This window comes from Hyalella azteca, unplaced genomic scaffold (genome assembly GCF_000764305.2).
Source record: "Hyalella azteca isolate HAZT.00-mixed unplaced genomic scaffold, Hazt_2.0.2 contig3241, whole genome shotgun sequence".
Lineage (NCBI taxonomy): Eukaryota > Metazoa > Arthropoda > Malacostraca > Amphipoda > Hyalellidae > Hyalella > Hyalella azteca.
The window spans coordinates 161150-182446 of NW_025933493.1; the positions used below are offsets into that span (position 1 = coordinate 161150).

At 36.8% G+C, this 21297-nt stretch overlaps 1 protein-coding gene across 1 annotated transcript in view; it reads left to right on the plus strand.

The window, feature by feature from the left end:
* Nucleotides 1-21297, plus strand: part of LOC108677643 — a 44236-nt gene that overhangs the window by 18896 nt on the left and 4043 nt on the right. The window contains exons 2-3 of the mRNA XM_018165894.1: nucleotides 6124-6233; nucleotides 7424-7578. Of these exons, the coding sequence (XP_018021383.1) occupies nucleotides 6131-6233; nucleotides 7424-7578 (258 nt within the window). The 5' untranslated portion in view covers nucleotides 6124-6130. The remainder of the gene's footprint in view (nucleotides 1-6123; nucleotides 6234-7423; nucleotides 7579-21297) is intronic.

A 21297-nucleotide genomic window follows, 5' to 3' on the forward strand; every position in this document is an offset into this window, starting at 1 on the left:
AATGATATTATTTTTTTTCACGATATGCCTAATTAGTATCAGTTTGGAATGTATCTTTATTGTGGAGCCAATAGTATCGTATAGCGCAGTTCGAAAATTTTAGTTACGCTCATAACCAACATAACTAGTTGGTTATGAGTTTTCGCAAGGGCATAGATTTATCAGTAATAAAGTATGCCATTAATTTGATTTTATTAAGTTGGGCTTAAGCTAAGATTTTTGGGGAATGCTCAGTCATTAGCCTTTAAATGTAGCCTTTAGAGGACTGATCGAGGTAATCTCACTTATGGATAACCTCGATCCACTTTTTTTTGTAGAAGATGGCAAACTGAAGACATTTCTCACAGGGCATCTGGCCAGCCGAGCCGTAACGCTAGAAGTACTCTAGCAGATATAATAAAGCGGGGTAGGAGGCGTTCTTATCTTGCAATCTCTTCCCTCTGAGTCCTTACGAAACTATATAGTATTCACATCAGTCTTACCTATACGTATGTCCTGTTGTGGTTAGTGACATATAACACTCTTCGAAATATCGTTGTAAAAAATTGGTAATAATGTTAGAGTGGCTAGATAAAAAATAACAATTGTGCGGGAAAATTGCACAATTATAGGATTAAACTGCAATCAGAAAAAGGCTGGCTCCACCCGTATGAGAATCGAACGCCCCAGTAAATTTCGATTACAAGATTTGTAACAGACAGACAAACAAACAGACAAGAAGTGAAGTTAAAGAGAAGTGTTGTAAAAATGGCACCATTCTCTATGTCAGAATGTACATATCATAAGCTCCTTATGTTTCAATTTCACTGAGGGCTTATTATTTGTTTTACTTGAACTGTCAATCTTCGCTATGTACAACTTGAATATTTTAAAATTGCCCTATAAAAATCCAAATAACAAGATCTAGCCGCGGAATTTGTCATTTGATTCACTGTTTTCATTTGATTCATCGCACCAAAACAAGTAAATTTTCCTATCCTACATGAAACGCTGTTATGAAGATTTTTTCTAACCAATCTTCACTATAAGTCTATAATACACTTATAGAAATCTGTGAAGTCTTCAATTAGGCTTTGTTTTCAAAACGATTGACCTTTAATCAAGTCAAATTTACAAAAAAATACAGTAAAAGATTCAAATTAAACAAACAAAACCTCAGTGTCGTCGTTTGCACACAAAAATAAGTATCTACACTAATGGAAACTTATTTACAGCAATAAATACCTTAGAATTTTATTAATTTTGAACGCTATAGACTTACATCTATCGAAACACTTCAACAGCCGGCATGTCACGCGAGAATGAACACCGATGAGATCAGGATTTAATTTGACCTGGCATTTCTTGCAACCGGCTGTATCAAAGTGGCATGCACCCAATGTCATTCGATGCTCTCTATCGAAATTTCAAGTTGGGGCTACTACCTCTTCCATTTAACTTCCATTCTTCGTTTAGGAGGTAGTTAATAATATAGAATGGAAGCAAGCTTCTTACGAAGTTAACTTCCATTCTTCGTTTAACTTCATTCGTAAGTACTCGTACTTCCATCGTCCAGCACTGTCGTGGTTTAGCACTTTCCCGAAGCTTATAAAATTGCGCCGACCCCCTCATATGCGTCGACCCTCTTAGATGACACTCGTTAAATCAAGTGTATGGCATGAAATGCAGCAACGTAGTTAATACGGTGAAAGTTTAACGTACTCATCTCTACTTCTGGCTGAGGCTATGACACTAGGTTAACTAGGTTATCGCGTCTATTTTCTTTGCAATCAGTTGAGGCCAGAATCATCAACACACACTGAGTCAACAGTCATGGGTTTCATGTATTTTATGAAATGCTAGTAATTTCATAAGCACTCTTGATCGTTATGTTTCAAGTAATGTCCGCCTTTTGTGAGAAAATAATTACAGAGGCTGCTTGTATGGTTCTAATGTCAATTAGTATTTTTTCTAAATTTGTGAGCAGGGACTTGTTGAAAGCTGTTAGAAAGCCGGTGTTAGCTACATAAACATTTTTCTTAACGAAAAAAGTTCCCATGGTGTTCCTTTCATCCTCCCCAAACGCCAAGGGACCTAATGCTCCACTAGCATGCCCCTCTTTATATATATTCTGTTTAATAAAAAAATTAAACTCTGGAAAATCTGTAAAATACGGATGCGTTTTTGGGTACAAACTCCGCATGAGGTTTTCAATTCTAACGCGTTCTAATGAAATAGCATATCCTAATTACTGCAAGTTCTATGTTCAAATACAGTTAAATAACTGAAGCAAACTATCAGCGTTAGTAAAGTTTCACTAAGACATAATCTGATAATGTGTCCTTATAGAGCCGTTGATGTTCGGCATATGCGGACTCGTTGCCCTAGCCTTCAAACCTCATAAACATTCGTGTTGAAGGCGCACTAGTGTTTACCTCCATATAAACAGCTTCATCTGTCAAAGTTTATTAAAATTGTGATTAGTTTTACTGAAATATTGACAAAATTTCACATAAAAATTTTGACGCACAACATTAAATCGCTTTTGAATTGAAAATTTGATATGTTGTCGTCACATTTGGAAATCACTTCGTTTACTCCGTCGCTGCTGGCACCGGTGACATCACCATCACCATCACCACGTACAAAGTTCACCCACGCCCAGGCTTGAAATAAACCTAATGGCTACCCCCTCGTTGGGCCAGTTGAGGACAATTGCTCAGCATTATAATAGCTCAATGGAAAGGCCCATCATTCAGATGGAGCGTTTGCCTGCGACGCCACACGAAGCGCTTGTTTTTTAATAATATTAAATAATTGCATGCAAATCAAGCCAATTTTTAACAAATTATAATAAATAAATATTAACATAACATAACATAGTGGTGTCGGCGCTGAAGAGTAGGCCTGATGTGGCCTCTCGCCGATTCTTGTATTTTTCGTGACTTGTCAACAGGAGATTTTTGCCAAGGCGAGAGAGTTGGAACTTGGATAATGCTTTAAGGGGTTTCCTTTAAATGAGCTCCACTTGTACTTGCTGTAATTTCAATATGGAGCGAACCAGTCACCGGTGCACACAATGCAATATTTGGACCATTTTTTTAAGCAAAAATATAGATTTAAGATATATTGTCATTAACATATTCAATTTGACTCGCGTTGAGTTTAGCAATAAATAATATTAACTGAAAATGGATGAACTTCCTCTTCAATGCGTATTTTTAGTCATTCTGAAGCACAGACATGCATTCAAGTGTTCACTCTGGCTCAATATTTCTTCCAGCTGAGCAGGAGGAACCGATTTCAGTTATTTGCCAAGGCCGCTGAGATCAGAAAAAAATAACTCTACTTTCGGTTAAGATTTGCAACTGCATGATGGATTTTAAATTAAAATTTTACCAATTGTACAAATGTCTCATATTCTCAAATTAAAGAAAACCCTCGTGGTTTTTTTGACCATATAATCGTTGCACGAGCTGTGGAACTTGAACTTTACGCCAACAGAAACTCAAACGTCAATGCCATGTTTGACTTGAGCAGCACACTGCATCCTTACAGTAGCGTCTGATCGAACGTCAACATATTCAAATCACGTCAAATCTATGCTATATGCAGCGAGTATTCTAGGCCCTAGAACACTCGCTGCAAATACTCAAGTTCAACGTTCAGTAAAGTTGTCTTCCCTAGAATCTTGGGAACACAACTCTACTGAACGTTGAACTTGAGTGGACACGGCTAGCCTGAGACGCCAATGCGTTTAAGGCGCAATACGCTGACTGGCAGAATTATTTTTTATACGAAAAATTCTGTTCTACGTACTCAAATAGTACGTGATTTGACTTTTGGATCTGAGCAAGAGAATTTGATAAATACCACTGTAGGCTCATAGTAAGAGTCATTAGTTACGGTTTTCAAAAGTATTAACAATCTTGTAAGTCATCTCATAAGCAAAACTTTGCTTATCGCTTTTTTGAAAAAGTTTGGTTTTGGGTTTTTTAGATTAGATCTTATCAGATAACATAACTATCATATTCCCATTAATTTTCATTATTTAGATGAAACGTTTAGTTATGCCCGGAACTTGTTCCCTTAATTCACGTGACAATCCATGAAGTGTTTGCTGATTTTTAATTATGTACTTTAATATTTCGAACGCATAACGCATATATTATTTTTAAACGAAACAGAATTCTAACGGACCTGCAATGAGAGAAGAAAAATATTTAATCAAATCTTGTACGAATCCCAATTTTTCAGTGATTATTATGGTAATTATTTTTAATGTAGTCTATTCGAATAAACTTCATGCTTTGTTCTTTAGAATAATTGAATAGTTTTAGGAAGATATCATACGGAGCTTGTGAAGTACATTTGATGTTGCGCTGTTCGCTAAAAGCGTCGCTAATGAACAAGCGGCGGAGGCGAGACGCCTGTCGCTGCCTGTCGCGTCGCCGGCGTTAGGATGACGCGTCAGCGGCGGGCTCCTCTCCCTCCGACGCTCCAGAACAAACCTGCATGAATCTCTTATCATTATAAACGAGGCCAATAAGATTGTGAGTCAGAAAAACAATGACCAATCATTAGGATACAAGTGTTTCTGCCTAGTATAGCTTATAAAAATCATTACATTCGTCATTTAAATTAGAGTTTTCTTAGTGATTAAATAAAAAAAAATTGATTGTTTTTGGATAGACTTAATACTTTCATTTTCAATGCTTGCATTCAATTAAGAATATTTAGACCTTTATAATTTTACAATAGACATGATTGCTTGAGTCAGCTGATTAGTTATTATTAATCTGTGAGCTGCAAAATTCTCTAGCATAGAAAAATTTGTACGTGTCTCACTTTTTGAATCTGACTGATGTACAGAAAATTTTTTCGCGAATATTTCAAGTTTACTAGCAAGATTTTCTACCAATAATCACATTGCGGGTCTAATATTCCAAGCACGCAACGGCGATAATAATGTCAAACGAATGAGCTTTAATTCCAAAAGCTTTTATACAAGAGTGGGATGAATCCCTATCTGAACCCATATCTTCAAACCAAATCATGTTCTCCTCTTTTACGAGGCTCGGACTGAAGTGTTTTTGATGGACATGAGAATTTAAATCGTCGGAGCGAAAGAGCAAATGCAATGCAGCGACACAGGAAATTGTCTTTATAATTTATGCTGGAACATGAGTTAATTGTGAATTAGCTTCGATAACACGCAAAAAAAACTTTTTTAATATATATTGAGAGAAAAAACTTATTAAAGTTTTTTAATTAATTATCAAAGTAGTACACAGAATGTACTTTCTACCTTAAACGATTGATTTGAAGCAATTTTTTAAAATCGATACCCTTGCCAAATTGCTGGAAGATACTAATTGACTAATGTGTTTCTTAATTGTTAATTGATAAGAAACTTCAGTTTTAATCAGTAGTATCATTTATTAATTATTAATACCTTTCGAATCAAGTTATTGATCTTACATGGGACTATTAAAGGCAAACTGCATCCAGTCAACAATCTAAGCCAGATATTTATCATCAAGCTACAACTTCTCTTTGTACAGGTTCTGAACATATTGAGGCTTGCGTATTTAAAAGCAATTTTTCGCTGGGTGCCGCCACCTAAATGCATTTGTAACTTCGTAATGGATTAATTGTAGAAGTTACTCAGAGTTCGAGGTAGCCGTCTGCCAAAAGAGCCCTCGGCATCTGAATAGAAGAACGCATTATTGAGAAAGTTTATTGCGTAAATTATTTAATAACATTCCGAACTGGATTCCATTGTCGACGCGAAATCTTTATAAGATGAAAGTACTTGCGTTCATACGCTTTCGCAATAAATTTGCTTTAATTAGTTTGTTGTTAATAGTAGCTTTTTATATCATATCAGGTTTTCCTATATTAAACCGAAGGGCTTTTCAATTAATCAAATATAGCTATCTATTATTGCTCAAGAGCTACAAAGTTTGGTGTACGCTAAAGTTGAAGTAGTTTGTGAAGTAGTTACAAAGATTGCTCCTTCAACGTATGATAACCTTGCTTCGTCTTTATACCCGTGTCCCGAAAACTTGTCCCAACTTCTTGCAGCGAAAATCTGGTAATGAATTCAATGTACGTTTATCCTCGTTCAATTTATCTTCACAGACCGGTGATGATACGTGGTCAGGAGTTGATGATGATGGGAGCGATGATGTTTGTCTTGCTGATGGTGTCGTCACCAGTCATTGGAGCTAACTTCCTCGACTACGACGAAGGTAATGATAAAGATAATCTAGTTACAAGTTTAGGAAAATTGTTCGTAAAGGTATCAACTAAGTCAACTAGTTATTAACTGTTTACATTTCCATGTATGGTCATGTATAACACAAACAGCTGCCGAATTTTCCTGTTTCTGTATATGCTCATTTGTAACCCAACTACATGCAGTTACCGAATGTTCACATTTCTGTTCGCGGTCTTATGTCACCTAATATAAAATTTCTGTCTTTTGCCGTTTGTTATCCATAGCCTGGAGCTGATTTTTAAGTCCACTGCAGCAAGCGCAATGGTCACATTTTCCTTTATCAGAGCTCAAAATTTTTTAAATATTAGGATCTTACATGAAATTTTGTTTCGATGTTGCTCATGTGCGAATATTTATCAATATTATTAATATATGTAGCTCATGGTTCCAGGCAAAAAATTTCAGTTATTATGTTTATTATGAACTCCCAAATTCAGAGCCTGACTTCAAAAATACAAATTCTTGAAGGCAGACATTTGAATTAAAAAAAATACAAATACAAAAGATAAATTAACAACGCTGTTATGACATTTCACAACCCCATTCAAATAAATAAAGAGCTGGTACGAATAATTATATTGGAACAAAATACAGTAGACAAATACAGCCCAACTCCTAAGTAGCGGAATCATATTGATAAAAAAAAAAAAAAACGACGAATGCTAACTTGCGATCATATCAATGCTGTATTAAAACCTAAATAAGAATTGACAATTTTTTTTATAATATTCTAAGCTATATCATTAGACTTCATCGATATCCTAATTGGAGGTCATGAGATAACGACTACTGGAGTATAAATCTACTTGCTCTCCTAGTTGTAGCGCCATAGTATAACGATTCAATTACTCTGCCATACGACCACTGGAGTATAAATCTACTTGCTCTCCTAGTTGTAGCGCCATAGCATAACGATTCAATTACTCTACCATACGACTACTGGAGTATAAATCTACTTGCTCTCCTAGTTGTAGCGCCATAGTATAACGATTCAATTACTCTGCCATACGACTACTGGAGTATAAATCTACTTGCTCTCCTAGTTGTAGCGCCATAGCATAACGATTCAATTACTCTACCATACGACTACTGGAGTATAAATCTACTTGCTTTCCTAGTTGTAGCGCCAAAGCATAACGATTCAATTACTCTGCCATTAAGGATCGATGTTGCCTTGGCCAGTCCAGCCGGCGCCCGGGCAGCCGTCCATGAGGCTCCGCTTCGGCAAGCGCGGCTCCAGCCTCTGGGGGCTCACCCAGCGCTCCATGCCGTCGCTCAGGATGAGATTCGGCAAGAGGGACTGGATGCCTTCACAGGTACATAATAATTGCCTTGAATACTATACTTCCATATAATAAATGAAATGCTGATTCAATGATAAAAAATAGTATATTCGTTGTAAGGAGAATGAGTTAATGCTATCAAAGTCTAGTTGAATACGAACAAAAATATATTTATTTGGGGAACATCCTTATCGTGAGGGTAAGTAATTAGGTAAGTATATTGACAAGTAACATCTTCAGGTAAGTAATAAAAACTGATATTATACTACCTAAAAAATAACTGGATAAATTTACGAGCGAACATGCGGATAGCAGGACAAACTTGTGACAAAATTTCTCGCGTATACAATGGATTAACGATATGGGCGATCAATGGATGTAGAATGTGGATCGACGGAGATACACTACAATACACTGCTTGTAAAGTATACTACTTTTTTTTGGTCCGCTTTTTGAAGCGCAAGATAGGTGAAAATCCCATTTTTATGTAAAATGTGCATTTGACAGTCTGTGGAATGGAATAAAATAGTCTACAGATGCATTATTATTCGTAATTTTATCAGGGACTAGGGGAATTACGGGATTTAATTAAAAATATTCTAGTGAAATTCATCCGCGCAATATAATGTGTCCCATTTCCCGAATACTTGGAAACTTGGCATTATGCTCAGCTGCTCTGCTCACACTCACAAGGTTCATACACCCCTGAGCCGTGTTCCCTGCTCACTGCTGAGTTGTCGGGAGGCGAAAATCTGAATATTTAATCATTGCAGTAATCGGGAAATATTCTCGTATTCGATAACAGCTGATAAACAAACAGAAAATCGTTTTCGGGCTTCAATGAATGGTTTCTCTGGTGGATTAATTTTATTTAGGAGAGATAAAATCTCTTATAAGCCCTTCTCTCTACGCACTCAGTCTGCTTGAAGAAATTTATATGTACTATAGGCAATGATTGTCCCACTACCGAAGTGAAATTTCTTAGAATTTATCGTGATATTTAGTGTATCAGTGGTCCAGCAGATTAATCTATTGTTTTTTGTTAAGTCATATTGAGTAGCACTCTGGAGGACTGGACGGGAAAATTTTCCACCAGAGCCTTGGATCAATTTGGAGAACACGGTTTGAACGGAAGAAGCCTTCCCCCGGCACGCGTGGTTATGTCGTCACAAGTGGCATGCGTCGGGATTACTTGAACGCGTATGAATAATGCAGCAGTCTCTCCATCCGTCTTCAAGGGTGCATTGGATCGTGCTTGAGGCGACCACAGATTCTTCTCAAAATTCAATTATCTTTCCCGATCATGAGCGCTAAGAAAAAATTATTTAAAAACCGGGCGAAACTTTCGTTATTATTTAAAAACCTGGCGGAGGATTATTTAAATTTAAAATATGGCATGTCTCATAAGAATTATAGCTAGGCTTTCTGCAATATTTCTCAAATCTTCCACCAATTAAGTTAATTGATGTCTATGTGTATTAGATATTAAAATTTCGTAAATTTTGTTGGTTATATCTGGCTCGTGGCTTCTAAAGTGCACGAAGCGATGCAATCTCCGCATTTATTTCCATTTAAAACTGAAGAGAGTTTGATCAGATGTTTAGAGCAAGTGATGCGTAGGTACTGTGTTGAGTTGTTGCGAGCTTTGTTACCTCGCGGGTTGGAACGTTAGAGAACCGAGTTATTTTCATCTAGAAAAACAAATTTAAAAATAAAGCTGATTCACGAGTTTATTGACAAGCCTAAACAAATAAAATTATCGATAAACGGGGTGAAATAAGATATTGTTTATTCAGTAATGATTCTTTTCTTCAAATCTACGCCAAACTATGCAAATGCCTTGAAATTATAGCCTGTATCGTTTATTATCGATAAACGGAGTAGAATAAGATATTGCTAACTCAGTAACGATTTTCTGCTTCAAATCTACACAGAACTATGCAAATGCCTTGGAATTATGGCCTTTATCGTTCTGTTCCGAAGAAGTTCAAGTTGATCAATTCCATTCAATTCCATTCGGAATTGCGTCATCCATTCGGTCTTCATCTCATAATTTCTCTAATAAAGTGGGAAATTACCTCGTGTTTTAGGAGTAAGAACTGTTTTTACATTAAGCTGTAGGGCACTGCATGAGGCTGCCGTTTAGCGCATGCGTACCGTGTAGCTACATCTGCTGGGAAGCCAATGCAGACGCTAATTACGGAGCCATCTGATCGAGTCTACTTTTGTTTACGTGATTTTAAAATGCCTCCACGTGTTAAAAATCCCTCCCACTGCGAAGTGCGTACGTATCTCTGTGCTATAGGCTTCAAAGCAGATGACATTCATCACCAAATAAGTGAAGTGTATAGTGAGAACATCATGAGTGATGGAATGATACGGCGATTTGTTGGACTTTAAAGATGGCTGCTTAAACATTCAAAATGAGGTATGAAGTGGGAGACCTTCAGTCATGACCGATGATCATATTTCAAAAAGTTGGCTGTAAATTTAAAGACAACAGACGATTAAGTATCTCGTCCTAAGGTGAGAAGTGTTTTGTTTTCTCAAGGAAGTGATGATGACGAAGTTGTCTCCAAGCAATCTAATAATCGGCAACTGTGTTTCCGCTGTGTGCAGAAGTGAAAACGACTGTGATTGTCTAATCTGGCGGCAAGTTTCTTTGACGATGGCTTACAAAAGCTTTTACCAAAAGGCAATAAATGTCTTAAAATTAATGGGAATTGTGATATAGACAGGGTAAGTATATGAGCTTTGAAGTATATAAAATTTTTTTAGAAAAATTACTTGTTTTTTATGTTAAAATGGCACTTACTCAAGAAACATGCCTACCAGCAAGTTGTGTGCTACGAATATTGTCAAGAAATTTATTGTTGTAGCTTTTATTTAGAGATAACGAAATAGCTAGAAATTAAAATACTTCATAATAAAATTCAACAATACAACCAGCCGGTAGCCTTTCCCATTCTGAAGCTGGTGCGGGACAAAAAGTAAGCGTTATTGATGGGATTTTTTGCAAGCATATTTAATTTGTAGAAATAATTTGGCCCCTGTATAGAAGACCATTTGAGCGCGTTTCCTCATTACACAACAGCATCGGGATACTCGCACAAATTTCGCGCTTGAAATACAGGGGATACGCTTGAAATTTTTCCAATAAGGAAAGACTGAACCATCAAAGAAGAGGGCGAATAAAAATAATGAACCTCAAGATAATTTGAAATCCATTATAATTTATTTCTCCCATATATTCATTATACTTCAGGAAATTATAAATTTCATTTTGAATTTCAAAACATGATTTGAATAATAGTTTCAATTCAATTTTGAAACTTTTTTTCGAACTCAGCAGCGCGATGTGGAAATATCAGGATTATCTTTACCCAGAAGTGCAGCGTGCCCTAGTATCGTGGATACCATCGTCTCTGTTTCACCAGCTCCTCGTGGATGCAATCGTGATTGCATAACACGTGGATGCATGCATTCGTGGCGTCGCCCATGAAAGATATATTATTTCTTATGATTTAGGAACGAGCGTCGAATGTTAGTTGTTAATTTTTTATTAAGATAATTTTTTGTAATTATCATATTGTTTTTAATGATCGTTCAGGCTGCCGGAAAATTAATCGATCATCCGAATGTTTATTTTAGCATAGAGTTTTTATTCTCACGCAGTTGTAAATATAAATAAGGAAATCGAAATATTGTCTGGGTGATCTAGATCTCATTTGCACTTACAACGCTCTTCTACTTAGACTGAGAGTTTGACGATCATTATTCTCATCATGCATAACCATGGTGCAAGTACCGGTTACCGAGTGCGACATCGGGTTAACATGCTGGGTGAAATTGATATTGTAACCTACAGAATCTATGATTGTTAACATGATAAAAAGTTAATATTTGCACCCAAATAAACAAACTATCAACGACGTCGGGTTTTATGGGTGCATGGGCATACCACAAACATTTCCCGGTATATGTGCGTAGATTATGTTGATCAGAGAGCAGCGGGCAATATCTGGGCTTCATATATTTAGATTGCAGAGGATAATGAAGTCGCAACTCATCAGCGCTGGGAATTAAATTTCACAGCTCGCTGGGCTGACCTTCGAGCACGTTTAGGACTGAGTCTAATGGCTGAATAATAAATTTCTCATTAACGATTTAAACGCTTATTTATATTACGAATAAATTACACTCAGCTACCTTTAAAATTTTTATTATTGTCGATGCAGTCAGTGAATTGATCGAACCTTATTCCTTAGCTTAAATTATGATGAACTTGTTATTTTTTGCATTAATGGTGGTCACTGATCAAATGTTCAAATGCACGAAGTAATACTCAAATATAATATTTATCTTTATTTGCTCACTTGTATGCAGAAATGTAATCGACAATCTTCCTCTTACCCGGCAAACGTTTCATTTTGTAAAGAAAGCAAGCCGTTTGAAATGAGTGGCATTAAACGGAAACTTTTCCTTGGTCCGTGTATTTTTCTTCATTTTAAAAGTAATAAGTTATTTGGATCCGTATTTCCGTCTCATTAACCCGTTAGATCATTTGAAAATTGTTTACATTCTCAAAGAGTACTTTCGTTCATTCTAAATTCATAAAGTTAACAGCTTCTCGTGTGCATTAATAAAAATATTGGTCGATCCTGTTAAAACAATAACTGACTATCGTGTTAATCCGACGATCCTGTTAAAACAATAACTGATTGCTCAAGGTAATTACAATACACCATTTCTTATATCTGCCTTCATACCACAAGTTTCGTACTCGCATGAAGCAGTTCGTGGCTTTAATTATATAACCAAGGAAAAACTCTTCAAGAGATGGCGCCTCTGGCTCCACTTTAAAGTTAGCGTCTGCGTCAGAACGAGTCGCTCTTCAGCCGCGGTCATTTGCCCTCCGTAGTGAGACAAAATAATCAATGGAACTTGAATAAGATTCTTTACTTATAGCAGTCTTCCGTGTCATCGTTTTGGGGACAAGCACGTTGCTTAAGTTAGTGTATACATTTTGATAGATTCGCTGCATAAATTGTTGCATTGTACGAAATTACTTGATCATTTCTATACCAGTCAGGAAAAATTATCGTAAGTTCCAAGCTATACAACGAAGTATATTTAGCAACGTATTTATAGCTCCGATAGATTTTACTATTGTTTTCTGTTGAATATATGTCCTGCAGCCAGCCAGCTGAGGCAGCGATGGGCAAATAAATTCATTCAATCGACAAGATTTATAAATAGAAGCGGGATGACAAGCTGCTTCCTACAGGAAACTTTGAAGGACTTATAAAGATTAACAAACTCTGCCCAGCCACGCACCAGATTCAGTTCTTCACCAGCACAAAATGTATGTTGCAGCAGAAGTAGCATCGCAATCCCAGGACTATTAAGGCATTGCTTTTGTATTTATGTAATTACACGTTAATAAACCATTACACTAATCCCTAATTAATTACCAATCATTGAACAAACTATGTTCTAATGATCTAGGCCTAATGCGATAATTTAGATCACTTTTCGCGTTGGAACAATAAACGAACAACCGAGCTTGCCGCTGAACAAGACACCGCTGCCCCAAAACGCAAGGGAAGTCTTCGCTTTGTCGATGTATTCAGAACGAGTGCTGATTCTATTTAAAAATGTCAGTTAATGTTAATGGATTTTTTATTAGTTTAAAATGACTGCAATCTTTACCTACAAATCAAAACTTTTGACAACCAGCCACGAGAAAAAATGTGATTAAAGATTAAAAAAGTTATATTATATATCCATCACAATTTTCATTCATTAACCTCTACTTCTTGTTCTGAATTCGAATCTAAAAATCTATCCAGATTTTTGCTTCTCAATGGCATTTTGGCAGAGATGACATTTCTCAAACAGAAATTTCGTGCAAGAAAAAAATTGAGTCCCTAATGAAGGCGGGATAATATGTATCTTGAGCACTTACATAAAAACGTACCTCATACGATCTAGAGAAGCGTTCTCATCTTTCCAAGAAGCCCATTCTTTATGAACAGCATCAGGTAGGGCTGATGCTATTCCAATGCATACACGAAACATTCGGGTTTCGTTTATACATAGTAAAATTAACCATTATGCATTCACGATTAACTTCTATAATTAATTTTATATGTTCAAATGATCGACTGTCGCCAGACGTTCTGCGCCATTTAGATTGAAGTTATATGGGGAGATCGTGGGACGGTTGTGGGAGGGTTACGGGAGGGTTGTGGGACGGTTGTGGGAAGGTTCCTCGTTCTCTCAACTGCGTTGGCTTGATTTTCCCAACGCGAAGCAATGCACCGCTCTCAGGCTGAGGTCGAACCGAGAAAAGATGCCAAACATTCGGATCGTCGAGCGCCTCATTTCAAAGAGTGCTGGTGGTCGACGAGCTCAGGAGCATTCGACACTGCTAAATTACACGCAAATTGCTTCTTTTTCTCCGAAGAAGCTGCCGAACGAGGGCCTTCGAGAGCGAGATAAGGCTTTCCGAAATAGACGACCGATAACTGGAGACGTGTCGTCGCGAGTGAGAAGGAATGGAGAAATTCCTTGCCTAATTGGAAAAAAGATTTCTCTGTACTTCTTGATTGAAGCAGTAAGTGCTTATCCTGCCAATTCTGTCATGAATAAATCATTAATTAACTCAGAAAATGACTTGAGTTTAATTATTTTGCAGTACAAATGTTTCTCGGGTAATCAATTTTATGATTAGATAGCGGTGAATAGTGATTTGAGGGCTTACTTAGTTATATAAATTCAATTATGTGTATAATGTGAGCGGATAAGCTAATTAACTCTTTATCGGTTCGCCTAAAGAATAAAAGAAACCACAGCCAATAAGAACGTAGTAATAATGAAAGGGTAATCTCGAGTAACTGAACATCCTAAAATAATTGAGAAACTGGTTCAATTAATTGACTCGCTCATAAAAGAATTAGTTTGACCTCATATGCTATCTGAAATGTGAAAGAAATCTATTGCATCAATCAAGTATTGCATCGCTTGCAAAAATAATTTTAGTTTCTATTCAGGTCTGGAATTTTTTGTAGTAAAGTTTTATCTTGTCTAAAAAGAAAAGAGAGATAATTCGAGTAATATTTCAATTGAAGAATCTATGACGGACTTGCGCTCCAGAGTTTAATAAATTATAAATCGTTCTTCTATCATAATTTTAGACGCCATCAAGTTCCTTCATGCTTATATTGCTAGATCAATTGCAGGAGGTCATACATGAATTTACAATTTAACTTCTCTTCGGTAATAATTTAGTAATAAATGCAACTGATAGTAAGTAAATCCCCCCCAACTGAAATCAGACTTACATGAGCGACATTCTGACGGTTTTGCTCGAGTTTAGCGTCAATCTTCCTACAAGAAACTTTGAAACAGTTCAAGAGAGACCGACAGCCGTGAAATGGTACTTCGACTGCCGACGTACTGGTATATCTGATAAACCCTTCAATTCTGAAAATAATTTCTGGAAAGTTTTCTTCGTCTTAACGTACAGCTACTCCTCTTGTTTAACCACGACATGCCTTCCCGCTTACCTGCACCACTGCTATAGGTCTTGTCGACTCCCATTCGGATAGGTTTCACGGCTACGGAATACAATACCATATATTATTACATCGATGGCGTTAAAAAATCTACATGAATCCACAAATGCAAAACTTTACTACAAGGTTTTAACTATCAATTCAGCCATGTGATGTGCCTTTCTTGATCACTATCTTGTAAAAATATATGAACCCATACAAAATTCTACTCTAAGTTATCAGACGGTTTTGCATAACTTCAAACATAGAAACTTATGTAACCACAAAATTATCAGCCAGCTTTGCGCAATTTTATACACAGGAAAATACCAAATCACAAAATTATTTCCGGTTTTGCGTAGCATTGAATTTTCTCGCATAAACAATATTCCCCTCGAACGTCAGCCGGCGCACAGTCGAAAATATTTTTGTACGTGACTGTAAATATAAACCTACTACTATATAAAGCTTCCACCTCGTTATTATCTCGTACATTTAAATATAGGATATTGCGGTAATTTTGCGGCACAGAGTAGTTGAACTTCTTCCGAGGGACATCTAATGCGTTTATTGCCAGTAAAATTTATTTAGATTTAACCTTCCATTAATTGAACCTGCGTCACTGTTGTAAGCAAAAATTATAAATTACACATAAAATTCACAAATTTGGTAGAAATTATCTTGCCCTCGTTTAACTTTTTAAACTAAGATATATTATTGGTCGTGTGTCTTCATTTGCACCCCAACATCTGAATACATTGCAGCTCAGCTGTGTGAACTGAACATATTTTGAATTTTGCAGTATGGATAATTACTCAACCACTCTTCTAAAAGCCGCTTTATTTGTCCTTGATACCTCACCCTTTAGAGGTATCAACTATTTTTTTAGGCTTTTGAAAATAGTTGAAAGTTAAATGCATTAATTTCAATATGTTTCAGCTTGTTCACACGCCCCTAATGTCAAAATTTGCTACGAGTGCTACACAACTTGTTTAAGAGATGAGAGGTCGTTTCATGACGCATTATTATTCCGTATTAATGTAAGCCGCCATTACGGTAATGTCCCGCATCTAAACCCCGACATCAGCCGGGATTGCGGGAGATCTCGGCCACGCGACAATCGAGCCCAACGCAACTAGCGGCTGCACCAGACGCCGGCCGCTTCTCCCAAGAAAACAGTTGAAACCTTGTAAAAAACTATTAACCCTTTAAGTGCAAGTTCCTTAAAGAAAAACACTTGAAGTCGCAATCACCGTTGAGCTCTCGATTCTTACGGCGTTTTGATCTTTTAGTTTTTATGATATAATGACAAAACGGTTTGAAAAAGACTCGTAATCCCAAGTAGAATACTCCGATGATTGTGAGAACATTACTCGTCGATGTCAGGTCATAATCATTTACGCTGACCCAAGGTTAAAAATGCCATTAAAAATTACATGGAAGTTTTTCCCGTATCAGTTATGAAGTTTTCAAGACTAATATTTTACGGGTTAAAGGGTTAAAATAAAAAATTCGCGTAAGATATTGAATAATGTTAGATTACGAATCCGTAATGACCCATCGTCGTTCTGCGGTCGCAAATTTGCTGATCAAATTATTTTGATTCAATGTGCTGCCAAGGAGGTCAGGATTCTTCTAACTTCGCATCACCATTTCTTTCGAATTTGTCCGTAGTTATTACATGCAAATATTTGGTGGTCACTAGTAACCTAAGCACCTAACATATACATATAAATAAAAATAATTATATGAATTCCGTTGGTCAGTGAGAGGGTAATTCCAGTGGTGATATCCAATGCTACAAAGCAGCACTGCATCCATAATTGTATAAGGGTCATTCTTGGATCAATCTGCGTCGCTACAAGTAGGAGAAATTTTAAAGAAATCGCTCGTTTGACATTTATACTTGAGATAATCGTAGATGGAGTAAAAAAATACACTTGAATGATTGATCACATAAGCAGCAGCTTTACAAGAAATATGTTCTGTAATACATCGTATGCATCATCTATCACGAATCTTGAATATTTCTAATTTGAACTCAGCGAAAATACTTTTTGACGTTATGCTTAGAAATTCATATAAACCAAATTTCTGCAAATGGTTAAATTAGACCAATTTTCATGAGGTACCCTCTTGAGTTTAAAATATTCAGACTCTGCATATCTTTGAATTTAGCTATTTTCCAGATCGAATTTTTAAACAATTCGTTGTGATGGTCGCGGCTCTGAAACACTGTCACTTATTCAGTCGCGACGAGCCTGTTTGCGTCGGCTGCAGCGGCTGAGTTTTCTGTGCCGCCACTCGCGCCGCTCTCGCTGTGCAAAGTGCGGCTGGGGCTCCTGTTAAATGAACGTGTTGTTGTTTTGTCCTTAGAAACACTGAAACACAAGACGCGATAACTTGTGCTTAGGTTCTCAATCCGTGTTTTTTTCTCCTAGGGCTCGTCATCTCAAAAAAAATCTTACAAATGATTTACTTTTAAATGTATTTTTCATTCTGTAACTTCTAACTTTAACACTTTTCGGTTTTTGATAGAGGAAACTTTTTGAATTCCCAAATTAGTCAAAGATGTACGATTCCACGATCGCACTAATTAACTTTATTTAAAAGACAGAACCTGTGGTGGTAAGAAGCATATCTCCTTAACTTCTGCCGCTGTAACGTTAAAATTCTCACTTCAATTTTTTTCTTGCACGATCTGTGAATTTGCCAACTTTAAAAATTAATGTCATACGAAGAGTTTAACTGAGTTATACATCTAAATAAACCCCTTTGCCGAGTGTCATAATTAGCTGCATTATTTTCATGCTGGGTACTTCGTGAATTCCAAGGATTGGAATTAAGACTAGCGATTAGTGGTGTCGGAAAGCATTCAGCAATTGTCAACATACAATGCGCGAGTAACAAACTGAGACATTGGTTAAGATTTGCTAATTTTAGTGCAGCTATAACGGTGTGAGAGATTAGTGATCATTCACCTCTTATTTTTCATAAAATTCTCTCACTTTATAAAATTTAAGGAATCTTTGTTGAATTTTTATCATGGAAAACTTGCTAGCGAAACAATTGTATTTATTACGCCTCATAAGATTCCGTTTTTTTAGATTATTCTGCCTCCGCTTCAGATTTAATTCTATCAGGAAACTGAACAATCTGACATGCTACCTTACTGCTCCTGACCTATCGGACAAGCTCCATTCTTCAGACGTTCCAGGATCTTTCAAGTAACGTCCAACTGTCCTGGCATGAGGTGAGCGTTGCTTGAGTCGTCGCAGTTTTGATGCTTTAGATTTATTTTAGGATTGAAAATTTTGCTCGTCGTTAGGGCGGTGAACGCAGGTAAGAGCCTCAAATGTCTCCGATAATTAACTTTTTTGTAAAGTTCAATGTTTCGTATTCACAGGAAAGCCCAATAACGAACGACTCATTAAATACAGAAGTTGCCGAGATGAAGCAATGTTTTCGCGATACAAGCCGAATGAGTTTTGATTTCCAAGATCGCTAACATTTCTGGTTTATTAGAATGAGAAATTAGAGGTTATCAGAGATCATCCTTTCATTGCTATTGCAACAAACCTCAATTTAAATATTTTTCAAACTCTCCCTGTTTGTTGAACGAAGGCTACGTGAAGTCCTGCGACGAAAATAATTGACGAGAGGAAACTCGGAACAAGATAACGTTGTAGACGAAAGTTTTCATTTCAGTATCATTAACACGCTAAATAGTACATGATCACCTATAAAGCCATGAAAAGTAATCAAGGTTTTAGAATTCAGTTTTTTTAATAAATTTGCTCTTCAAGGCAAATATGATTCTTCTCTACAAAAGTTAAATATTTTCAACGCATATATTATGCTTTCATATATGCATTTTGAACGCTCATTGTTCTCCACAATGTCCACAATTAGTGTTCTTGTGCACGAATAGCGTTGACAAGATTGGCAGTGCTGAGTACGATGCTGGTTTGTCAGCCAGTTCATCATTGAGAGCCTGAGGACAGCCATCAGGTAGCAGGATGGCGCGTAAGGCGCGTAAATGAAAGCAGGCTCGCATACAATCAGTTCTGCCTCGAAAAAAGAAATACTTCGACAATTTTTTGGGAACTAAAAAACTCATTTGAGGTTAATTGAATATTCAAATAATTAAATGAAGGCTACCATTTTATGAAGAATTCTTTTGTGTTGAAATGCGCTCTCACCTTTCGATTGACAAATTCTTCGCTGGACATGGCATCTATCCAGAAAATAATTCGGGGCTGAGGAATGCGATGAAAATATAAATCTAAAATATTTTCCTCGAAATTATGTGCATATTACACATAATGAAGTAAGGAATTTCATCAAGGTGCTTCAAGTAACTATTAAGCTAGGCAAGATCTACGCGAATGTTACTAAAGGTCTCGTCGCCATTCCTCCTACTGGAGATGACCGATTTTTCTTCGTTCAATAAAGGCAAGTGATGTTTTATTCAGCGGAAATACCGCCGGAATGAACCAGTTTTACGAGAGCCTTAATTTTTCCACCGTGCATACAAAATAGGAGATTTATCCCGGCGATATCATGTATAGTTTTATTGAACTGCGAAACAGTAGAATATTTGAAATGAAGTCTTTTCATGCCTTATTCAGTGTAATAAGGCGCAAATCACTAATGATGAGGGGTAATTGGGCTATATTCATAGTGCAGTGCAATATCTTTTTAAATGACAATTTACATTTTTTTACAGAAGTTTTTAGACAATTTGTGACCGTTTATAATATAGCAGAGTATATAGTATATGCTCGTTTTATGGTGGGACAATTTGAAAATTGCTCGCAATTTTATTACTTATTTCTTCCGATTGTGATACTGCAACAATGCTTGATAATTAAAACTTAATTGAAAATTATGGAGTTAAACCTTCTTTATTATTATTGAAATTGAACATTTATAGGTGTTCCTTTACAAAAAACTACCTCTAAATGTTTTGGTTTAAAATCTGTTTTCAAGCGGCGTGAACAGAGCTGCAACGTTTGTATCATATTCCATTTTTCTCATTTAACCATAATTAGAAGTGTCGTCTTAGTTGAATGTTCAGTTAAGTGAGTTTGAGCTTTACCCATTGGCGTTTTAATAGACTGACATTATGAGGCTAAAGCCCCTTATTAAGAATGTTTGGCAGTAAATTCATCAGTTCGAAATTTACATGGGCTGGACTATATTGTACTATACTGTACACCTGCTACTGGGCTTAGTGAGCTGTTTGGGTTAGTCAGTAGTGATGCAAGAGTTCTGGTTAAATGTCAAACTCTTGTACTGCTGGCAAATTTTGGTCTGTAAAATTGAGGCACAGCTGAAATTGGTGATGTCCCATTTCCTGCCTATGAGAATTATCTAATACCAGTTTCCTCGAATAAAGCAGCATTTGGCATGTTATTTTCAAAGGTTTCTTCTCAGAATATTCTTAAGATACTGTTAAGGGACATATTGGGTGGATTGCTCCGTTAGGCCAGTCCCGTAAGGAGCGTAGTTAAGTTTTAAAGCCAGAGGCCACTCATGACTTTGACGCCAGTTTTCTTCTTAACACGACCGCTTGGAATGGCGCTGCATTTTTTTCTGGTGCAGTAAATTCACTATTCGGTGCAGTAAATACTGTGCGTATAAACAGAAAAAAACCTGCAGGATTGAAAGCGATTATTCCTGCAAACACAAAGATGTTACACCACCACCCACCTCTCTCCACGTGTGGTGAGTTCAAGCAGCGACAGATTTATTGGCATGACTGAGAAGGCATTGAGACTGGGAAGGCAGGACATCTGCTACGCGCTGCTCGTGAGCTAAGCTGGCGTAACTCTACGGGACTTACAATGCCTGACTGGGCTTATTCCTTTTATCATATTTTCGGCCATGAATACCGCACGACAAGGAGGCTTGTGGTGAAATGCCTGCTGTCCCAATCAATGTTAAAAAACAGTATTGCACACTTGTGAAAAATGGCCGGGGCCAATACTAGCACACGGTTTGAAGGGCAAAGCGTAAAATTCACTTTTTTGAAATTGTTGTGAAATAAAGCTTGACCAATTCTTCTTGCAACTCATGTACAAAAATAAATAGCTGAAGTAGTATTTCTAAGAAGGAAGTTAGACTGTTAGAATAAGAAGTTAAGTATATTGTTACTTCAATAACGAGTGAACTTAGAGCGAACCAATCT